The 19,889-nt window shown below is 43.2% G+C and overlaps 1 protein-coding gene across 1 annotated transcript in view; it reads left to right on the top strand.

Annotated features, from left to right (window-relative positions):
• The first annotated feature begins 799 nt into the window (after positions 1 to 799).
• RETREG1 (reticulophagy regulator 1) overlaps positions 800 to 19,889 on the top strand; it is a 53,622-nt gene continuing 34,532 nt past the window's right edge. The window contains exon 1 of the mRNA XM_088459631.1: positions 800 to 1,009. Within this exon, the coding sequence (XP_088315757.1) occupies positions 975 to 1,009 (35 nt within the window). The 5' untranslated portion in view covers positions 800 to 974. The remainder of the gene's footprint in view (positions 1,010 to 19,889) is intronic.

Genomic DNA, 19,889 nt, shown 5'->3' with positions numbered 1-19,889 from the left:
ACAGTGGGCTAGACGGTTAGAAGATGTAAGAGCCGCTTGTATGTATCATGGTGAATCCACTTAGTGCAGGCTTCCTGAACGGGTCCCCACAGTCTGTAGCCAAGTAGTACGATGTCACAGTATTGAAGGGCTGGTGAACTAGGTATATGCAGTCTTCCTTACGCGTTTCTTTACACCTGGCAGTTTATATTTGCATATTGGTTATGCTATTTCATATATATTTTCTATGCTGGGACCCATGCATTTAATGTAATTTAACTCATCACTTTAATAAATTGTATTACATTTCATATAGTATTTGCACTTCATTGTATGGACATACCAGCGCAGCTCTTATAGAGTATTTTTGTACATACTATAGCAGTCTGTGCACAGGGCACACAGTGACATTGGTGTGAGTGGTGGGCAGAGGCATTGCTGCTACCAGTCTGTATAGCGCTGCTGGTCACGTGGGCCACTCCCACGACAGGGCCTCTATGTAAAGCAATACAACTATAACACCTCAAATAAAAATAAATATTGGAGAAGCAGCTAGTACAGTATATATGTAAATTTGAATATTTCCATAATCAATCCTCTGTTAGTACACAACAGAGTCCAAATAAACAGTGATGTTATAGAGCTGTTAATTAACTGGTATATTCTTAAGTAGAAGCTTCTCAGTAAAGAGATAGATATGGGTGTTGCCTGCCTGGTCACACCACTGGATAAGGGCCCAGCAAGTAGGAAGAGAACAGCCCAGGAGACCTGAGCCTGTGTTCTTATGTCAGGCCTATTTATAACAACCAATCAGCACAATGTAACAGCCAGCTTCATTCAAGACAAGCAGACACACAGGAGGTTTGTAAACATAGACTTTTCCAGCACTGAGCTCACAAAACCTAGCCAGCTGCAGCCAAGGCTAACGTTAGGGAGCACACTCCTATACCTGGATTATAGACATTGGCAAAGACATCGCTTGAAATAAGGCAGAAATGCCTGTAGGAGAAGACTTTCAGCTAGATGAAAGGTAATTCTTATTTGTCTGTGAATGTTCCAACAAAGGAAGACGTGTTAGAAGACCCAGGCTATAAAACAATCAAATGCTGAACAAAGCAATTACCCTGGAAACATTAATTATCTATTTGTAAAGAACTTCATTCTCTTATTGCATGTAGTTCAGTTTGCTAGAATTATTTCAAATTAAATCCTATATTCTGAGATCTATCAATTATAATATAATATGCAATAGAACAAAAATATGTTTAATGTAAAATAATATAAGGTTATATATAATCTATTATACATGTGTGGAGGAAAAAGGTTAAAATGTTTAACTGGATTATTTGTTTTACTGATTTGTACTGCTTTTTAGAAAACATATGTGTGCACTATACAGATATATCCAGCTCAGTTATTAAAGGCGATGTCATTACCTCATAAATTGCCATATATTTATATTTTTAACTAAGGAGTCAGCTAGTTTAGAATAGAAGCGGAGATTTGTACCATGACTTAATGTGCTAAAAGCTGCTATCAGGTGCTATAGGTATGTTACTATTTTACCCTGGATGAACAGCTTATGAATGTTTCTCTTACCTCTCTTTTATATACAAAGTCCACAGAGGTAACAGAAAGGATAATAGAACAGGAAAATAAGCATTTCTGTCACTAAACAACTACAATGATATAAATGTTGTGTGCGATTTGTTGAGTTGAAATATGTTAATACTAACAGGTCCACTTTTATAAATAATTTTTGTGTTTACATTTGTGCCTAAATCAGTAAGGATATGTAGAATATGGTTGATCATTTTCATCATTTACAGTATATGCTTTCTGCATATACAAAGTAATGTCATTTATTTAATACATTTTGTTATTGTGTCTGTTTTGCCTTTGTGTGTTTGCAAAACTGGAGATAAATAATGTAACTGAGCAGTAGGAGATGGAACTTGAAACTATTTCCTGGTAAAACAAGTTCATATAAGCAGGTGCTTGATGTAATTATTTACCCATAAAATGACAGCGCTATTTATGTGTCAGGTGACAAGTACAGTGCAGATCACCAGTTCTATATGTTGATAGGGGTTATCTTTACATCTGTAAATATATAATGGTTGCCACGGTTTAGTAAACTTTGAAACCACCATAACATTGAATGAAATTGACTCTTTTGATCACTTCCCTCTGTATTTTGTATTCTGCACTTGGAATACATGGACTATTTGCTGATCCTTTCTTGTCCTGGAATAAACAAACATTTGCCAAATTAACTCCTGTATGAGGACTGTATTCCACAGTTATAATTAAATATAGATCTTGCTAAATTCTATGTATAGCGAACTTCTGAGGCATCTTTAAACAACTATAGGCCTTACTGGATAGTGGAATTCCATTTCATAATTATTTGTACATTTTACTGTCAGTGCTTAAGGGGCCCATACACGGTGCAAAATATCAGCCGATCCGACGAATTGGTACGATATCGCTGCTATATCGTACCAAGTGGGCCTGATATTGGCCAGCGCACGCTTCCGTGGGATCATACATCGCACCTCCAGATCTTACATGCTGTACATAAGATCTGGTGATGTGATCTATGAACCCATGCAGGGGTGCCGGCATATCGGGTGGTCAGGCAGCGGATCGCTCCGTGTGTGGGGACCGCCCGATATGTCGGCCGTCGCAGCGCTAGGTGCCTATCGCACCGTGTATAGGCACACAGGCCCCCCTCCTATCTCGCCAGCAGAATGAGTCTATGACCAGAGTCTACTGCGCATGCACAGGTCGCCGGGGAAATGGCAGAGCCGTCATTTTCCTGGTGATTTCCTCACTGCGCATGCGCAAAACGCCAGGACAATGGCTAGGTAAGTATTAAAAAATGTGGGTGCAGGGTGTGCGGTGTGGGCCCCCCCTGGACCCAGTGGCCAGTGTGCACCGCATACCCTGCACCCATTATAGATATGCCCCTGACTAAATATCACTATATATCTCATCACATTGATATTTATCGTGAGCCACTTCATGTTCTACATGACTAGACCCCAAAGTGTGATTGCACTGTGGAATCATGATGAAGAGAGCCACAAAATGGAGATGACTCCGAGATGATTCTGGCCAGGAAGACAGTATATGAATTTGATGGCCTTACTGCCTCCAGTCCTGTAGGGCACTGCTGCTCAACACTGCCCAATATCAGTACAGATCTGAACTAGAGTACATTTCACTTTATGGGTTCCTTAGAGGAATGATCTTATTTAGAGCACAACTAATGATATTCCTTGCATACATCCTAATAATGACACTTTTTTTTGTTTCATTGTTCCCCTATTGCATTATATTTTTAATGTCAATTTTATATTATTATAACTGAAAGTAAAGACCCCATTCCCACTGCTGTTAATGTTATGTGTTTTACGGGTACTTTGTATTACACATATAAATTAAAGCACAGTGGCACCACAGTATTGTAGTCTCACAGCACTGGGGCCATTGGTTTGATTTTTACAAGAACCCTATATGTGTGGAGTTTGTGTGGATTTCCTCAGCTGCTCCAGTTTCCTTCCACATTCCAAAAACATACTGTTGGGTTTATTGGCTAAGGGCCTGATTCAGAGCCGGACGCAATTAGCGCTCGCTCGTCCAGAAAATAGGGGTGGCTATTCAAATGAACCGTTCGCTCTTTGCGGTCTGTTCACGCCTCTAGGTCTGAACGAGCGAACAAAACTTGCGGTAATTTTTGGGAAAAATACGCCCCCTGGCCGCTCGCATCCTGCGTCATGTCCACTATTTATTAGATTAATCGAGTACATCGGCCAGGCTATGAACTGCTCGCTATTCTTGTGGTTGGTTTTTGCTACCACAATTTTGCGAGTAGTTCTGGCTATAAAATAACCCAGTGACGTGGTCAATGACGCTGCTGTTTTAATTATGCACACCCTTAAAACGCCCATTTTGACCTTTAAGCACGCCTGCGTTCGGATCTCCACTCCCCGTTTTCAAGCACCTTCCCCTGTTACCACCCACATACGCCTCTTTCTGTCACTCAAATTATCAGGCATTCGCTATTTTGCGAGCACATGAATTTCGACCGCACTGACTGGTTCGCGCATGCAAATAACGATCCGTACGCATGCGCAGTTGGGCAAACATCACTCGGAGCGAACTAGCGGCCGCTTAAGAGCGGCTATGAATCAGGCCCTAAGACCTGTGTAATCCTAATGTGTATGTGTCTGGCAGGGAATATTGATTATAAGATGCACTGTGACAGGCGCTGAGGTGATTAAATATTTTCATTTGGGTCTATTTTCAAGATAAGAAGCACTTTGGAAGTTGGCTATTTTACATAAAAATTACTATATTTTGTATTATTCTAAATTGTTTCATATTACTAATCGAAATAAAAAATTATGACCTCAATTCATCAAGCTCCAAAAATACAATATTTTCGGGCTTGACTGTGGGAGTATTTGCCATCTTCAGATGGCGTTTGCTCCCGCATACCCCATCCTTCCCTATGGGAAGGAATCCCGGGTTGTGATGAGGGATCAGACTCGGCAGTACTAAGTTTCAATGCTACGAAAGGAGAAGTAAAAACATTTGGGGAGACAGCTGATCTGAAAATCAGCTGTCTCCAGCGCTCGCAACGAGTAGGAATGTTAATTACCAGGGTTTCTTGGACCTCGATAATTAACATAATGAATAGCCCCTATACCATTGGCTCATTACTTTGTTAATTTGGTGAATGACAATTGTAAGCAACTTCACTTTCTAGTGTTAATATTCACTGATAATCAGGAGTTGTGCTTATTGTACTGTATGCAATTGTATTCCTTGATCTACAGATATGGTTAATAATTGACCTATATAATGTGTGTATCATTTGTCTAGAGCAATGTCCGTCACAGACACAACATCTTGTGTATTAGTCAAGTCAAAATGCACTTCTTTACAGCAGATGATAACTTTATGGTATAAACTGGCCAACTATGCTGCAGCATCATTAGTGAACGGTCCCCGATGATTAAGTATCCACCTTGCTGCGCTTGATACTTATCACTGGAGCAATTCAGCATTGTTCCGTGACAGAGACAGATGCTTCGAAAAGCATCTGTTCCCGCGATTAGTAACACTGCTACAGATGTAGCAGCGTTACTTACCTGCACTGTGGCCGGTTTCTGTGCATGTGTGCCCAGAGGTCAAGCATGCGCAAAGCAGCTGGGGAGGCAGTGGAGGGTTGGATCCCTCTTCGCATCCCTGGAACTCCTTCCCATAGGAAGGAGCTGGGCTCCGACAACAAGCGCCATCTGATGATGAATGGCGTTTCCGCATGTGCATTGGGCCATTTTAGTAATGATGAATGGACACCTTTTGATACTTGCCTACAAGCTTAGGTATTTCCAGCCAATCAGGATTCTGAGCGCCGGTATTCTGTGCGCCAGGATTCTGTACAAAATCCCCTTATCCAGAGATGTCTGTTCTTACTCAAATATCTCCATCTGTGCAGATATTGATGTAATAGAGCTAACCCAGCAATATCCATAGTCATGATCCGCAAAACATTTCCAGCAAAGAGGTGTAACTATAACTTTGTAGCCCCCATACAGGGGCAGAACTATGGGAGACAATGGAGGCACCTGCCGCCGGGCTCCAGCTCGAAATGGGCCCCTCCTCAATTCTCCCCAACATATTCAACCACTTAAGACTGTAATTATATACCCGGAGTATACCGTGACGGCCACCCAATATATGGCACCCCTTCCCGGCACCTGAGAAACCAACCTTACACTAGTGGAGAGCTCTGTGTCAGACCATGAGCTGCCACTTTCTTCTATCTATATACTGTCTGCTTGCGCAATGCTACATTACAGTGTCAGCGGCTGTGACAGGGGGGCAACAAATGATAACTTTCCTCCGGGCGTCTGGGTGAACTTACGCCACTGCCCCCATACCAACATTTTGAAGGGGCCCCCAAATGGAGACATGCTGCAGTAGGAGGTGAGTCTACTGCAAATCAGTGGTCATGTTTACTGCCAATGTCCAATGCTCTCTTCCCATCTGCCGCTTATATTATGCTCTCTACCCATCCACCGCTTATATTATGCTCTCTTCTTCTTCACCCCTTGTGTTATCCTCCTCTTCCCCACCTGTGCTTTTTATATCCCTTTTCACCTTTTATATTATGATGCCCTTCACCTTCTATGCTTATATTATGTGCCTCTTCTCCAGGGCTGCCATCAGAAATTGTGGGTCCCGTGACTGACAAAATAGGCAGGGCCTGCCCCCCCCTCCCAGCTAATGTTATTAATTTCAGTGCTCTGCTCCATCTGCCTAGCTTTATTTTCCCCAATTCACTCCCCCCGACCCCCCCCCCCCTCACCCAGGGGGTTATGAAATCCAGTGCTCTTCCCCGTCTGCCCAGCTTTTTTTACCCCACTTCACCCCCCACCCCCCTCCCCTGGTTATGAAATCCAGTGTTCTGCCGTTTGCCCTTCCTGCTGTGTACAGTTTTTTTCCCCACTTACCTTATTTCCGAGTACTTCTCTCTGGCTTCTTCTCTGCTTCTTCCCCAGCCGGCAGACGTCGCTCCTCACTCTCCGCGGCTCCTCCGACCTGTCCCAGCGGTGCGGCGTGACGTCAAGACATCATGCGTGCCGAATCCCAAAACACATGAGTGGTAAGGCCAGGATGTGTGTTCATGGTGCCAGAATCCTGGCCTCGCACGCCTGCCAGCCAGTATAAGTTGAGGCTTACTCAGCTGGCCGACGCCGTCCAACATCGGTCGTAGTGCTGGGATAGCAGATGCAGCAGGAGGTATCAGACACCTCCTGTTGCATTTACATTTTAGCAAGGACAGAATTACAAAGCTGCTTGTGTGTGGCTTTGCAATGCCGTCCTCTGCTGAATCACCCTAACTGTTCATTCCACACACCAACCCCTGACTTTGACCTGCTAAGGAGCTTACTAGGAACAAGATCTCAGTGACTTCCCGAGTGTGGCTGGCAGACAGCCCTGCCCTAAATCCAACCCGCATCTTTTCAAGTCCTATTTGTTTTATTATTATGCAGTGATAATGCAATTTTTTTTTATCACAGCGATAAAAACTATACAAATTATTAATTTCTGCAGTTTATCATACAATATTGTTTCTGCAGCTAAGCGATACTGGCCTGGAGCAGTAATGGTTAACATCCATTCACCGGTCCAGTCTGAAGTGGTATGTGCATGTGTGACCCAGCTCATGGGGTAATGCATTTGCAGTGGAAATGAAAACTCAAAAAAAAATGAAAAGCAACCAGAATCGCAGAATAAAGCATCATTTCATTAATTTTCCTTGTATAGCATTAGCCACAATGCTTTTTAAGAAGACTTTTAAGTTTTCACCATATGATAAATATAACCATAAGAAATTGCTTAATGTGAAATTGGATGAATAAGTGATTACCAATAACCATGTACATATCATGTTCAAGGTCCATTGATCACAATAGTTTTTAGGTCCTTCTTGTTTTATAATATTATTAAAGACTGATTTTTAATGCATATATAGCACTAATGACAGTGATATAGTCTTGGGAGAATTGGTCAGTGTCCAGAAGCTTCCTTGGGTTCTGCTTATACCTGTTATCTCCATGAAACATAGTTTATTTTAACTAGTTTACTGTAAAATTGGGCCTGATTCAGAGGTGGATGCAAATCCCTTCATGGCTGCGATTCTGTACGATTGTGAGAAAATATGCAACTGTTGCAGGTGCTGGTATTTGTATTGAGTTGAGTCGACCACTACCGGCTTCTCAAGTCTGTTGCTTGCGTCTAAAGACGCATCATCTGCCGCACATTGGTTGCACCATCGGACTCCTGAGAAACTCTATGGTCGCACAGAATGTAAGACTCCGGAGCCTTATCCATGGTGTACAAATTAAAAGTCGCTGGCTGCTACACACCTCCAAAGCGTCATGACACACCTGCATTTTAGTTGCCACTCCTCCGTTACCTCCCCCAAATGGTTACTGTCTGTCAATCACTCTGCGTCCTAATCCACACTACAACCACCATTGCAAAACCATTGCAGCACATGCACACCATGACTGTGACACATGCGCAGACTGTAAATATTGGCTGCTTGCGACCGAAACCAACACTGCCTCCACCTCTGTTTTGTTAGGCAGACTTATTTAAGGAGCCACTGAATTCAGTTCAGTACGTTTATTACGTAAAAATTGTAAGCTTGATGGCTTTTAATTCTAACAACTTTAAAATATCATCAAGAAGAACCACTGATCCAAATGATTAGTTGCTGGGGACACTGGTCCTGCCTTCATTTGTTGAAATTTGATGTTGCCTCAACCAAAGAAACAACATGGAAATTTCTAGCTACCTGTATGCTAATAATTGTAAATAATATATATATACTGTATATAATTAGTCAAAAGCACTGGGGAAGTTGTTGATGGGAGATATATATGTCCCAGGTTCTTAACTTCTGTGTGGTAATTATCCAGGTAAGGAGCAGCCTTGATTGCCAAATCACCTGTGAGAGGCTGATAAAAGGCGTGTTAGTTTCTCTGAGCATATTTAAATATATTTAAATATTGTTTTGTGTTAGAGAGGGACACTTTTTTTTTTAGTTAGAGCTGGACAGGCCAGGATTTATTTTTATGACTTTGTTTATTTTGCTACCCAACTAAAACTAGCTGTGGTTATTTGTACCATGGCCCTGGATTGGGGATACTCATTGGCTGTTGCATGCAGAGTGCGGTTGTTGACCCCAGGAAAATGCACTTCTTAACCTGATCTTGCGACAATATCTATCTAAAAAATAATCAGCACTCACTTTAAAGATCAAAGGTATGTTTATTGAAGTAATTAACATCTCAAACTGTCCCAATGACGGCATCCCTTTGAACACCTTATAAACATAAAGGGCCAAATGTAATAGGGTGGGAGTTTAGAAAATGTGAGAGTTTAGCAGTAATCTCTCACATTGGTTGAGTTTTATCTTCAAAATAGGAAAACATCTGAATGAGATTTAAAATTGTGACAGTTTTTTAAGTCTAAAAAAACATGCAAGTTCACTCTGTTACTTTGTTTTTGGACTCTATTAAATTGGCAAAGTTTAAAAAGTGTCAGAAACTCTCACTTTTCTAAACTCTCACCCTATTACATTTGGCCCAAGGTGTTCAAACTGATGTCATTGTGGGGACAGTTCCACTAGATGATCTGGTTTTCTCCATCACTCCAAAAACATACTGTTAGGTTAATTGGCTGCTGTGAAGATATTTACTGTAGTATGTTGTATGTCCATGTGATTGTGAATATAGACTGTAAGCTCCATTGGGGCAGGGACTGATGTCAATAACTAAATATTATCTATAAAGTGCTGTGTAATATGTACAGTCAGGTGCATAAATATATAGAAACCGTTGTAATTCCTACACCATTCACCTGATTTGGTTGTAATTACCCTCAAATTAAATCTGAAAGTCTGCAGTTAAAGCACATCTTGTTTGTTTCATTTCAAAGCCATTGCGGTGGTGAATAGAGGCCAAATTATGAAAATTCTGTCAATGTCCCAATATTTATGCACCTGACTGTAATTTTTGGCCTGATTCAGAGCCGGACGCTATTTGCGCTCGCTCGTTCAGAAAAAAGGGGTGGCTATTCAAATGAACCATTCGCTCTTTGCGGTCTGTTCACACCTCTATGTCTGAACGAGCGAACAAAACTTGTGGTCGTTTTTTTGGGAAAAAAACCCTCCCTGGCCGCTCGCATCCTACGTCATGTCCGCTATTTATTAGATTAATCGAGTACATCGACCAGCGTATGAACTGCTCGCTATTCTTGTGGTTGGTTTTTGCTACCACAATTTTGCGAGTAGTTCTGGCTATAAAATAACCCAGTGACGTGGTCAATGATGCTGCTGTATTAATTATGCACACCCATAAAACGCCCGTTTTGACCTTTAAGCACGCCTGCGTTCTGATCTCCACTCCCCGTTTTCAAGCACCTTCCCCTGTTACCACCCACATACGCCTCTTTATGTCACTCAATTTATCAGGCATTCGCTATTTTGCGAGCACATGAATTTCGACCGCACTGACTGGTTCACACATGCGTATAACGATCCGTATGCATGCGCAGTTGGGCAAACATCGCTCGGAGCGAACGAGAGGCCGCTTACGAGCGGCTCTGAATCAGGCCCTATGTTTGTTTGTTTGTTTTGTCTATATAGACAAACAATTTTTATTTTTTTTCAAAATCTAATTAGACAGAAGGCATATTGTCCTTGAGAACATGTTTTCAAATATATGTTAAAGTATAAAAGGGACTTGGACGTGAAGCACAGACTGGGGTAAGATATAGATGACATACTTACATAATTGAGATTTTTGGGCAGATTCAGTTTGGTTAGAATTTGAAGCTCACCATGGGGTCACGCAAGCTGGCCGCCGCAGATGAGTAAAAGAGGCCAGGAAATCTCCATCAGCCGACAGATCATGGCCTTTCCACTCACACCCAATGGCGGCGACACACCTCCATTTTAGGAAAGTCTGCTGTAGGGATCGGAGACCTGTACTGTACATGCGCAGTATGGGTCAGGCACATGCGCAAATTCCTGATAATCGGGAATCTGTCACTGCGTCTGCAGCTGATTCACCCCCTGAAATCACTCTGCAGACCAACACTGAAGACCATGTCTAGCAGGGCTGCCATCAGGGTGAAAATGCCGGGACTGGCATTTGGTCATTAATATTAGTACATCTCATCAAAGGCACATAAACAATAGAGCAGGTTAAAATAATAATAATATCAATAGTGTGTATTGGAAAATATGTTGTTATTTTGTATTACATTTTCATAGAAAAATGTATATTGACTTCAACAAGTTTATACATACATAAAGTGTGGGGTCAGCATGTCTGACAAATGGGGGAGCAAGGTATGTCGCCACCTCGCTCATGGTCTCCGCATAAGAGCATCCAGTCCTAGAGTTACATGACTGACAGGTGAAATGCATGATTCATATCCTAGCATTTTGCTTTCCTTGTTTCCTAGTTCTTATATATTATCATGGTCTTGTGAGTGCTAAACCAAAATAGTCCCTTAGTGGTATTTACTATTTACTCAAATGATTAGATGTTCCATTAGTCTGAAGTTGCTCATTTGGAAATCTGCAACCTTAGACTATGTGCCCTTTAAGAGGTGGGGCTGGAGGTTGGTCACTAACCTGGGCCAGACCATGGGATTACCTCACCACACAAAATATTATGGCAGTGTTTAATGAATAGGAGGACCTTACTGAGTGTTTGCTATGTTTATATAAATATTTGTAGTTGGCCATTTGAACTGTTGCAAACTGTAATTTGTTCATTAAAATTAGTACATCTGATCAAAGGCACATAAACAATAGAGCAGGTTAAAATAATAATAATAATAATAATAGTATATATTCGAAAATGTTATTTTGTATTACATTTTCATAGAAACATTTATATTGACTTAAACAAGTTTATACATACATAAAGTGTGGGGTCAGCATGTCTGCCAAATGGGGGATCAAGGTATGTCGCCATCTCGCTCCTGGTCTCCGCACAAGAGCATCCAGTCCTAGATTTACATGACTGACAGGTGAAATGCATGATTCATATCCTAGCATTTGCTTTCCTTGTTTCCTAGTTCTTATATATTGCTTATCATGGTCCTGTGACTTCTAAACCAAAATAGTCCCTTAGTGGTATTTACTATTTACTCACATGATTAGATTGTTCCAGTAGTCCGAAGTTACTCATTTGGAAATCTGCAACCTGAGACTATGCGCCCTTTGTGAGGTGGGGCTGGAGGCTGGTCACTAACATGGGCCAGACCATGGGGTTGCCTCACCACACATTTACTACACGAGAGCATAAGGTAATTAGTCATCTGTACAGAACAGGATATCATAAGATGAGATGACACTGTGATGGATGAAGACAGCTGTGTCTGGCAGTAGTCGCCTGGCTGCTTAGGTACTGTGTGTGTATCTGTGTTTGTGCTCTAAACTAGATCAGTTTCAGTAGCTTGGTGCAATGCCAAGATCAGAAGAAGATAAAATTGCTGCAGTCATTCCAATCCATCTGCCATTGCCAGCATGAACCACATGTATTATATTCAAGTTTGATTTGGAGTATTTTTAAAAAAAAATATTTTTCTTACATTTTTACATTAATATCTCAACAAACAAGATGTAAAAGAAATCCTATAGAAATTTCATATAACTATAAACGATAAAAGCCCAACATTTGAGCTATGTTGTGTTAAAAATGTAAATTTGCTCTACGCAAGCAAAAAACCTGACCACACAAAAACCTGCAGCAGGAGTGGTAGGTTATGGGAGGGAAGGGGTTGTTTAGCATAGGCCAAGTACAGTAAAAGTCCGGTAAAGGCGTGATCACTTAATTGTGAAATAAAGCTGCACGGAGACCCACGTGCACCTGATAGTATCAATTGCTGGGGCCTGAGGGCTGATGCAAATACACGCTGATGATAAAGATGACTGTTGCCAGCACCAGCTAACCTCTTCTGATTGGCTAATTGTGGATTCACAGCTGAAGCTGATAGGTGCTTTATAGCATTGCTCATGCGTGTATTATGAATTTTGTTTGTGTATTTTAGCAAGAAGAGTTGTACCTGCTGTATTTCATAGGTTTTGCTTATTTTATTCACAACTAATAGCGAATGAGTATTACACTAGCAATAAAAATATTTTAAAACGTGGGCATACAGGAATGGGTATGTAATGCCAGCTGTCGGGATGCCTCCTGCCACAATACCGACAGCGGCATCCCAATGGTTGGTATCCCCACAGGGGTTGGGTAAATATACTTACCCTCCTCCCCCTTAACCTCCCTTCTTGTAGCCTAACCCTAACACTCCCTGTTAGTGCCTAAACCTAAGTTTCCCCCCTTCGTGCCTAAACTCAACCCTCTCCCCTTAGTGCTTAACCCAACCCCCCCCCAGTGGTGCCTGACCCTAACCCTCCCCTCTAGGGGTGCCTAACCCTAACCTCCCCCCCCAAAACCTAATGCTAACCCCACTAACTTACCTAAACCTAACCTTCCCACCCCTGTGGCTAACACTAAGGGCGTCCCGGCTTACCTTCGTTCGGCACGAGTCCTCCTGAATTCAGACGTCGGGCTTAAGATAGGCGTCAGTATTTCAACGCCTATCTTAAGTCCCTTGTCGTGATTCCAGCGTCGACATTGAAACTGGTGGCCGCTAACTACATTTTGTATATGTACGCAAATTTTTTTTTTTTAGGTGAGCACATTCTACGCCTGCGATCTTGGGCGCATTTGCAATCAAAGTCAGCGTCAGGCTCTTAGGGGCCTTTTCATGATGATAAAAATATAATTACCGTAGTGATAATTATGTATTGAACTCGCTGTGAGTTCAAAAAGATTTCAGAGGCATTCATCATGCCTCACTAACTAAAGTATCACTTCTGTAAAGCTGCTATTTCTGCGGAGTCAGCTTTTTCAGAATTGTGAAACTTTTCAACTTCTGCTGCACTGTCCCCTTTCTGGTCGTATATTTAGCTGAAACACTGCATGTGCAGTGTGCCATTAGACAAAAGACAGCAGTACAGTATGACCAGAGGGATCAGAGAGAGCACTGAGTACCATACCATTCTTCGTACATAGGAAAGTACAGTATAAGGGGGCACATCTGAATATGTGTTTTTGTTATGACATTTTTTTTATATAAAATGGCGAGCTTGATGGAAGCAGCAATTACAAGTCCCAGTGTAGCCTTGCAGACGGTTAAACCGCGACAAGATATCCCCGTCGTGCACACTTGTCATGCAGGCAGGAGCAGCATGTGCATTGGAGCCGGGAGAGAAGTGGAGTAGGGAAGAGGGACATACTGGAGGTGGAGCCGCTGGCATGAAAGCCACAGTGTTGAGGGATCTGAAAAGATCCCTCTGCTGTAGCTTGAGAAGACTTATCATGGGCTGTATGCCATCTCAGAGTGGCATACAGCAATATTCACAAGTTCCGAAAAAAATGCTTCAGTATTGAACTCGCTGCTTGATTCAGTATTGAACTCACTGCAAGGTGTACTTAAGTATTGAACTCGCTGCAAGGTGTACTTAAGTATCCAACTCACAGCACAACTCATAGATTATACCGGAGCAATTCATCATTGCTTCAGGTGAGGGGACAGCTGCTCTGCAAAGCAGCTGTTCCCTCGGTTAGTATCACAGCTACAGATGTAGCTGCGTTACTTACTTCCTCCCTGTCGTCCCGGCTACACATGAATGACCTCGGGTAACGCACAGCCACCGGGGAGTCTGTGAGAAGGTAGATCCCTCTACACATTCCTGGAACTCCTTCCCATAGGCAGGAGCGGGGCTACGAGAACAAGCACTGTCTGAAGATGTCGCTTGTTCTCGTGAGCAAACTCCAAAAACTTTCAGTTTTCAGAGTTTGCTGAATATCAGGGGGTTCTATCAGACACTGATGATGAATGGCCAGGTAACTAAATATGCGGAAACTAGAGTTTCCGCGTGGTTACCAGGCCATTTATCGATGATGAATAGGCCCCCCTCTCCTGTTACTAATAAATGACAATTTGCAAGGTAACTATGTAAAGAAAACTAACTTAAGTAATGATGAATGGCTGCTTAGTATCTGTGATATCTCACAATCTAATTCTGTAAATGCTTGTGGCCAATTTGAGCACACATCTGACTCTTGACATTTCAGCCTTTCTTTTTCTAGAGATGCATAAGCTTTCTAATACTCTATAGCAATGTGGTGTACCTGCCAAACTCACAAAGCACCAGCAGATGTTCTCATTTATTGGATGCCCTTATTAGAGAAGATGACATGTCATCACTAATTGCTTAGAGAGTTTTGTTAATTTACCAGTATACATTTCAGTTTTATTAAATGCTTTTGTGTTTTATAAAGCAATAACCATTACATATTAAGAGTTTTAAAATTGTTGTTTATTATGTACATAGGCCACCCACAGCTTTTGCGAGCGGCCAGGCGATGGTCGCGACCATCGGCCTTGCGACGAGACCCTTGTGGTATGGTCTCGTCTGCCGCAAGCCCCAGTGAGCTTCTGGCTCTAATAGAGCCGGAAGCTCACTACTGACATCACTCGTGATGTCAGTAGGACCGCCCCGAAACTGCAGGCGTTCCTTCTGGAACGCCTCTGTTTGGCCAGCAACCCCCCCCCCCCGACCCGCCTACCAAACGGGACGAGCTGTCGATCAACATCGACAGCCACCCCTTTTGGATGCGAGCGCCGTCGCAAGTCATTTCTCGCTCCCGCCGGGTTGCGCGCACGCGTAGTCGTGCGCACTGCCCTCACATCGACCCGCTTGCAGGCGCTAAGCGCTTGCAAGCGGGTCAGAATCAGGCCCATAGTAATTTACCTCATTACTTTTGGTTATAAAGTTGCAGCTTTTGCATACACGTAAAAATTGGTAATTCCAATTTCTTTTTATACTTGCATATTGAGTGGCAGGTATAGTAATATATATGCAATCTAAAATTGAGAGCATACAGGTGTGTCCTCATGCACCTAGCGTCTATACGCCATATAGTGCGAAAAGCCTGGCGTGACTGAAACTCTCCGATAGGTGTAGCACAGAGTTGCCTACCCTCCCGATTTTCGCGGGAGTCTCCCGAATAAAGGTGGGAGCTCCCGCAACCCCGTAAAGTAAGTTGAATCCCCCGCATTCCCTCTGCACTGTCTAAAAATCCGGACTGCGCATGCGCGAGTCCGGAGGTAAAGGGGGCGGGGCCCGAGCTTAAGACGCAGGGGCGCACTCACCGGGTGCAGGGAGGCAGGAGTGTGGCTGCTGTGAGGTCTCCTGGGCACGCCTTCCCCTGCTCACAGACTGATGCTCCCAGCATTCCCTGGCCAGCCTGTGATGACAGAGGGGGGAGGAGCCGACGCCGGAGGACACTGAAGACAGAGACAGAGGAGCTGCCTGAGACTGTGAGTGTTAGAGGTCACTGCAGCCCCTGCCACATGTATAACTCATGTCAGTGCCGTGGGGGAGGGAGGGAGATCTATTACTGTGTAATTGTATGTGTAGTAATGTGATGTACAGTATGTGTGGGTGTAGTAATGTGATGTATGTGTAGTAATGTGATGTATGTGTGTGTAGTAATGTGATGTATGTTTGTAGTAATGTGATGTGTAGTAATGTGATGTATGTGTGTGTGTAGTAATGTGATGTATGTGTAGTAATGTGATGTATGTGTGTGTAGTAATGTGATGTATGTGTGTAGTAATGTGGTGTATGTGTGTAGTAATGTGATGTGTAGTGATGTGTGTGTGTAGTGATGTATGTGTAGTAATGTGATGTGTGTGTGTGTAGTAATGTGATGTATGTGTGTGTAGTAATGTGATGTATGTGTAGTAATGTGATTGATGTGTGTGCAGTAATGTGATGTATGTGTAGTAATGTGATGAATGTGTAGTAATGTGATGTGTGTGTAGTGATGTATGTGTGTGTAGTAATGTGTTGTATGTGTAGTAATGTGATGTGTGTGTAGTAATGTGTTGTATGTGTAGTAATGTGATGTGTGTGTAGTAATGTGATGTATGTGTGTGTAGTGATGTGTGTGTGTGTGTAGTAATGTGATGTGTGTGTAGTGATGTGATGTATGTGTGTAGTAATGTGATGTGTGTGTGTGTACTAATGTGATGTATGTGTGTGTGTGTAGTAATGTGATGTGTGTGTGTGTGTGTGTAGTGATGTGTGTGTGTGTGTGTGTGTGTGTGGGGAGGTGAAATCTTCATATGATGTGTGTGACTGACTGGGTGTCTGTGTGTGAGAGACTGTGTGTGTGTGAATCTATTCATGGGATGTGCTGAGACTGTCTGTGTGTGACTGTGGGGCCCATTTATTAATGATCGCATTTTGCAATGCGATCAGGGCATGCAGTACCGCCCCTGATCGCATTGCAAAATGCGATCCTATCTGCCGGATGTATTATCCGGGACATGCAGGGAGACGGGCTCCGAAAAGAGCCCGTCCCTGCGATGTCTCCGGAGGGCAGTCGGGGCTTCTGCGCATGCGCAGTCCCGCGGACTGCACATGAGCGGCGCCGATTGCCGGCGGAGGGATCTGGCAGATCTATGCGGTAAGTGCCCATAGGAAACAGCGGCTAACGCTATCTTTAGATAGCGTTAGCTGCTGGGGCCAATATCGGGAATGCTTCGCATTCCTGATATTGATACATTTGGCAGCATCGCATCCCCCATAGAAACCTATGGGGGAGGCGGCTGCCGGCGGCAATGGAGGGATCGCAGCAGGTATCTCCGATACCTGCTGCGGTCCCTCCTTCATACATTCGGGGGATACTAAGTATTTGAGGTAAACCCCCGAAAACAGGTGTTTTCGGGGAATTTACCTCAAATGCACTTTGATAAATGGGCCCCTGTGTATGAATCTATTCATAGGGTGTGTGTGTGTGTGTGTGTGTGTGTGTGTGTGTGTGTGTGTGTGTGTGTGTGTGTGTGTGTGTGTGTGTGTGTGTGTGAATCTATTCATATAAATGAATGTGTGCGTCTGGGGGGGAATCTATTAATGTCAATATGGCAGGGTAGAGATGTATTAATGTCAGTGGGGGAGCTAGGGCGTCAGCTTATAGGAATATATACGCCCATAGGTGGAGTTAGACACGCCCTTTGGGTGGAGCAGACCACGCCCCCACAACGGCACGTCGCATTCTGCAGCCATCTACAATCTCCCTCAAAGTCATTTTCAAAAGTAGGCAAGTATGGTGTACCATCCTGACTATCTTTACCTGGACAAACCATGTTGCGATGCAAGTGGTGCAAATACATACATTGTTATTTGTGTGTGGGGTAAATACTGGCTGCTGTTGCATGTAGCATGGGGCGTATCTACAATGGGTGCAAGGTGTGCGGTGTACATGGGCCCCTGGGTGCAGGGGGGCCCACAACGCACACACTGCACCCATATTTTCTAATACTTACCTCTCCGAAGTCCCACGTCGGGTGGAGAGACGCTACACAGAATGCCTGGAAAATGGCTGCTGTGCCATTTTCCCGGTGTCCTGCGCTTGCGCAGTAGACTCCAGGCACAGACTAGTGCCCGGAGTCTACTGTACCTGTCAGTGTGCCACGGCTGCCGGAGAGAGAGGAGGGGTCCCCGGACGGTGAGTGAACACAGGCCATACTTTCCAACTCTCCCTGATTGTCAGGGAGACTCCCTGAAATAGTAGCAATCTCCCTGACTCCCTGAAGAGTCTAGTAAACTCCCTGATTGCACTTTATCCCTATTATATAGTGGTTATATATATATAAAAAAACAGATCTATACATTTAAATGGGATCATTATTATTATTACTCTACATAGGTTATAAGGCACGATGATCCCTATGGTTACATGTAGATCTTACTAACTGCTTTGGAGCTCATTTACATTTGGATGTAAGTCAAGTTTATGACACGCCTCTCAGATGTAGCAATACACGCCCACTTTAACGTGCGCTCATAGGTGTTGCTTTCACAATCTCCCTGAAATGCTTTTTCAAAAGTAGGCAAGTATGACACAGGCCCCCACCTCTCTAAATATGCCCCTGCATGTGCTGGACAGCTTTATTTTTACACTCTAGGTTAGATGCAAGTTGGGACATAGCCCTCCCAAATCTAAATCTCTCTGCACATTTTAAATCTCCCCCACCTGCAGTGCAGCATGGTTTTACCAAGATGCACAGTTACTTGCTCTTTTTTAAGGCTCATACACACTTAACGATATGCTCCATGAGCGATATCGTTAAGTGTTTTCCCTACACTGCCAGGCTCAATGTCGTTAACGACACTGAGCATACACACTGAACGATATCGTTAACAATATTGTCTAGTGACGGCACCCTCCCTCATCCCCGAACTTGCAGACCCTGACGATATCGTCAGGTTGCCCTGCAAGTATGGGCTATGAAAGACATCGTTAACGATCCGTAGGAGCGCATCGTTAACGATATCATGCATACACACTGGACGATATTGAACGCGATGAACTATATCGTTAATATCGTCCAATTTATTGTCTAGTGGGTATGCGGCTTTACTCTATTTCCAAAGCTGAATCAGGCCCTTCAACTGCAAAGGAATTAGGTGAATATGTTTTAAACCTTGGAGAGAGATAAAGTACCAACCAATCAGCTCCTGTAATTTTTCAGGTTGTGTTTGAAAAATGCTAATTTGTTGGTACTTTATCTCTCTCCATTTTATCTCTCTCTAAAGGCACACATCCACTAGAAGACAGGCAAACGTCTGCATGATTACGACATTGTAATCGTGCAGTCATTTGTCAGTCTGTGATGTGCATGAGCAGTCGTTTAGTGTAGGCACAATCAATCATCTGCAAACATGCTCAACCTGACGTTATCTTCAGGTTGTACAACATATTTGTCCGATGATAGATGTCTAAACGACCAGCGGGAGCGCGCATCGCTGGTCGTTTTAGACATTTTTCTTAACGATTTTCAAACGATTTGCGAATGATTATTGAACGATAACTATATCTTTCCGTCGCTCAATTTAATCGTCTAGTGGATGTGTGCCTTAAGGTTTAATACATCTTCCCCTTAGTTTTAAACACGTACGCAGTCACAGATAAAGCACAACGGAACTTGGCATAAGGAAAAGTTGTGGCTCTCATTGCAGCACTTCATATACAAATTCAGAATGAGGGCCTGATTCAGAGAATCAGAATCGCAATGGCGATTTTTACATAGAAGAAGTAATTTTCTTGCTATTCCGCATACGTCAAATTCGCACTGCACACGCGATTGTCTTGTGATTCCACACGCACAGAGAACCCATTCGCAAAGTGAATGACAGGTAGTCAGCATTTGGAGGAGGTAACAGA

Source organism: Taudactylus pleione, unplaced genomic scaffold (genome assembly GCF_031769625.1).
Source record: "Taudactylus pleione unplaced genomic scaffold, aTauple2 ptg000917l, whole genome shotgun sequence".
NCBI classification, from domain to species: domain Eukaryota; kingdom Metazoa; phylum Chordata; class Amphibia; order Anura; family Myobatrachidae; genus Taudactylus; species Taudactylus pleione.
The sequence above is the reverse complement of the archived record's forward strand: the minus strand, read 5'-3'. Positions and strand labels throughout refer to the sequence as shown.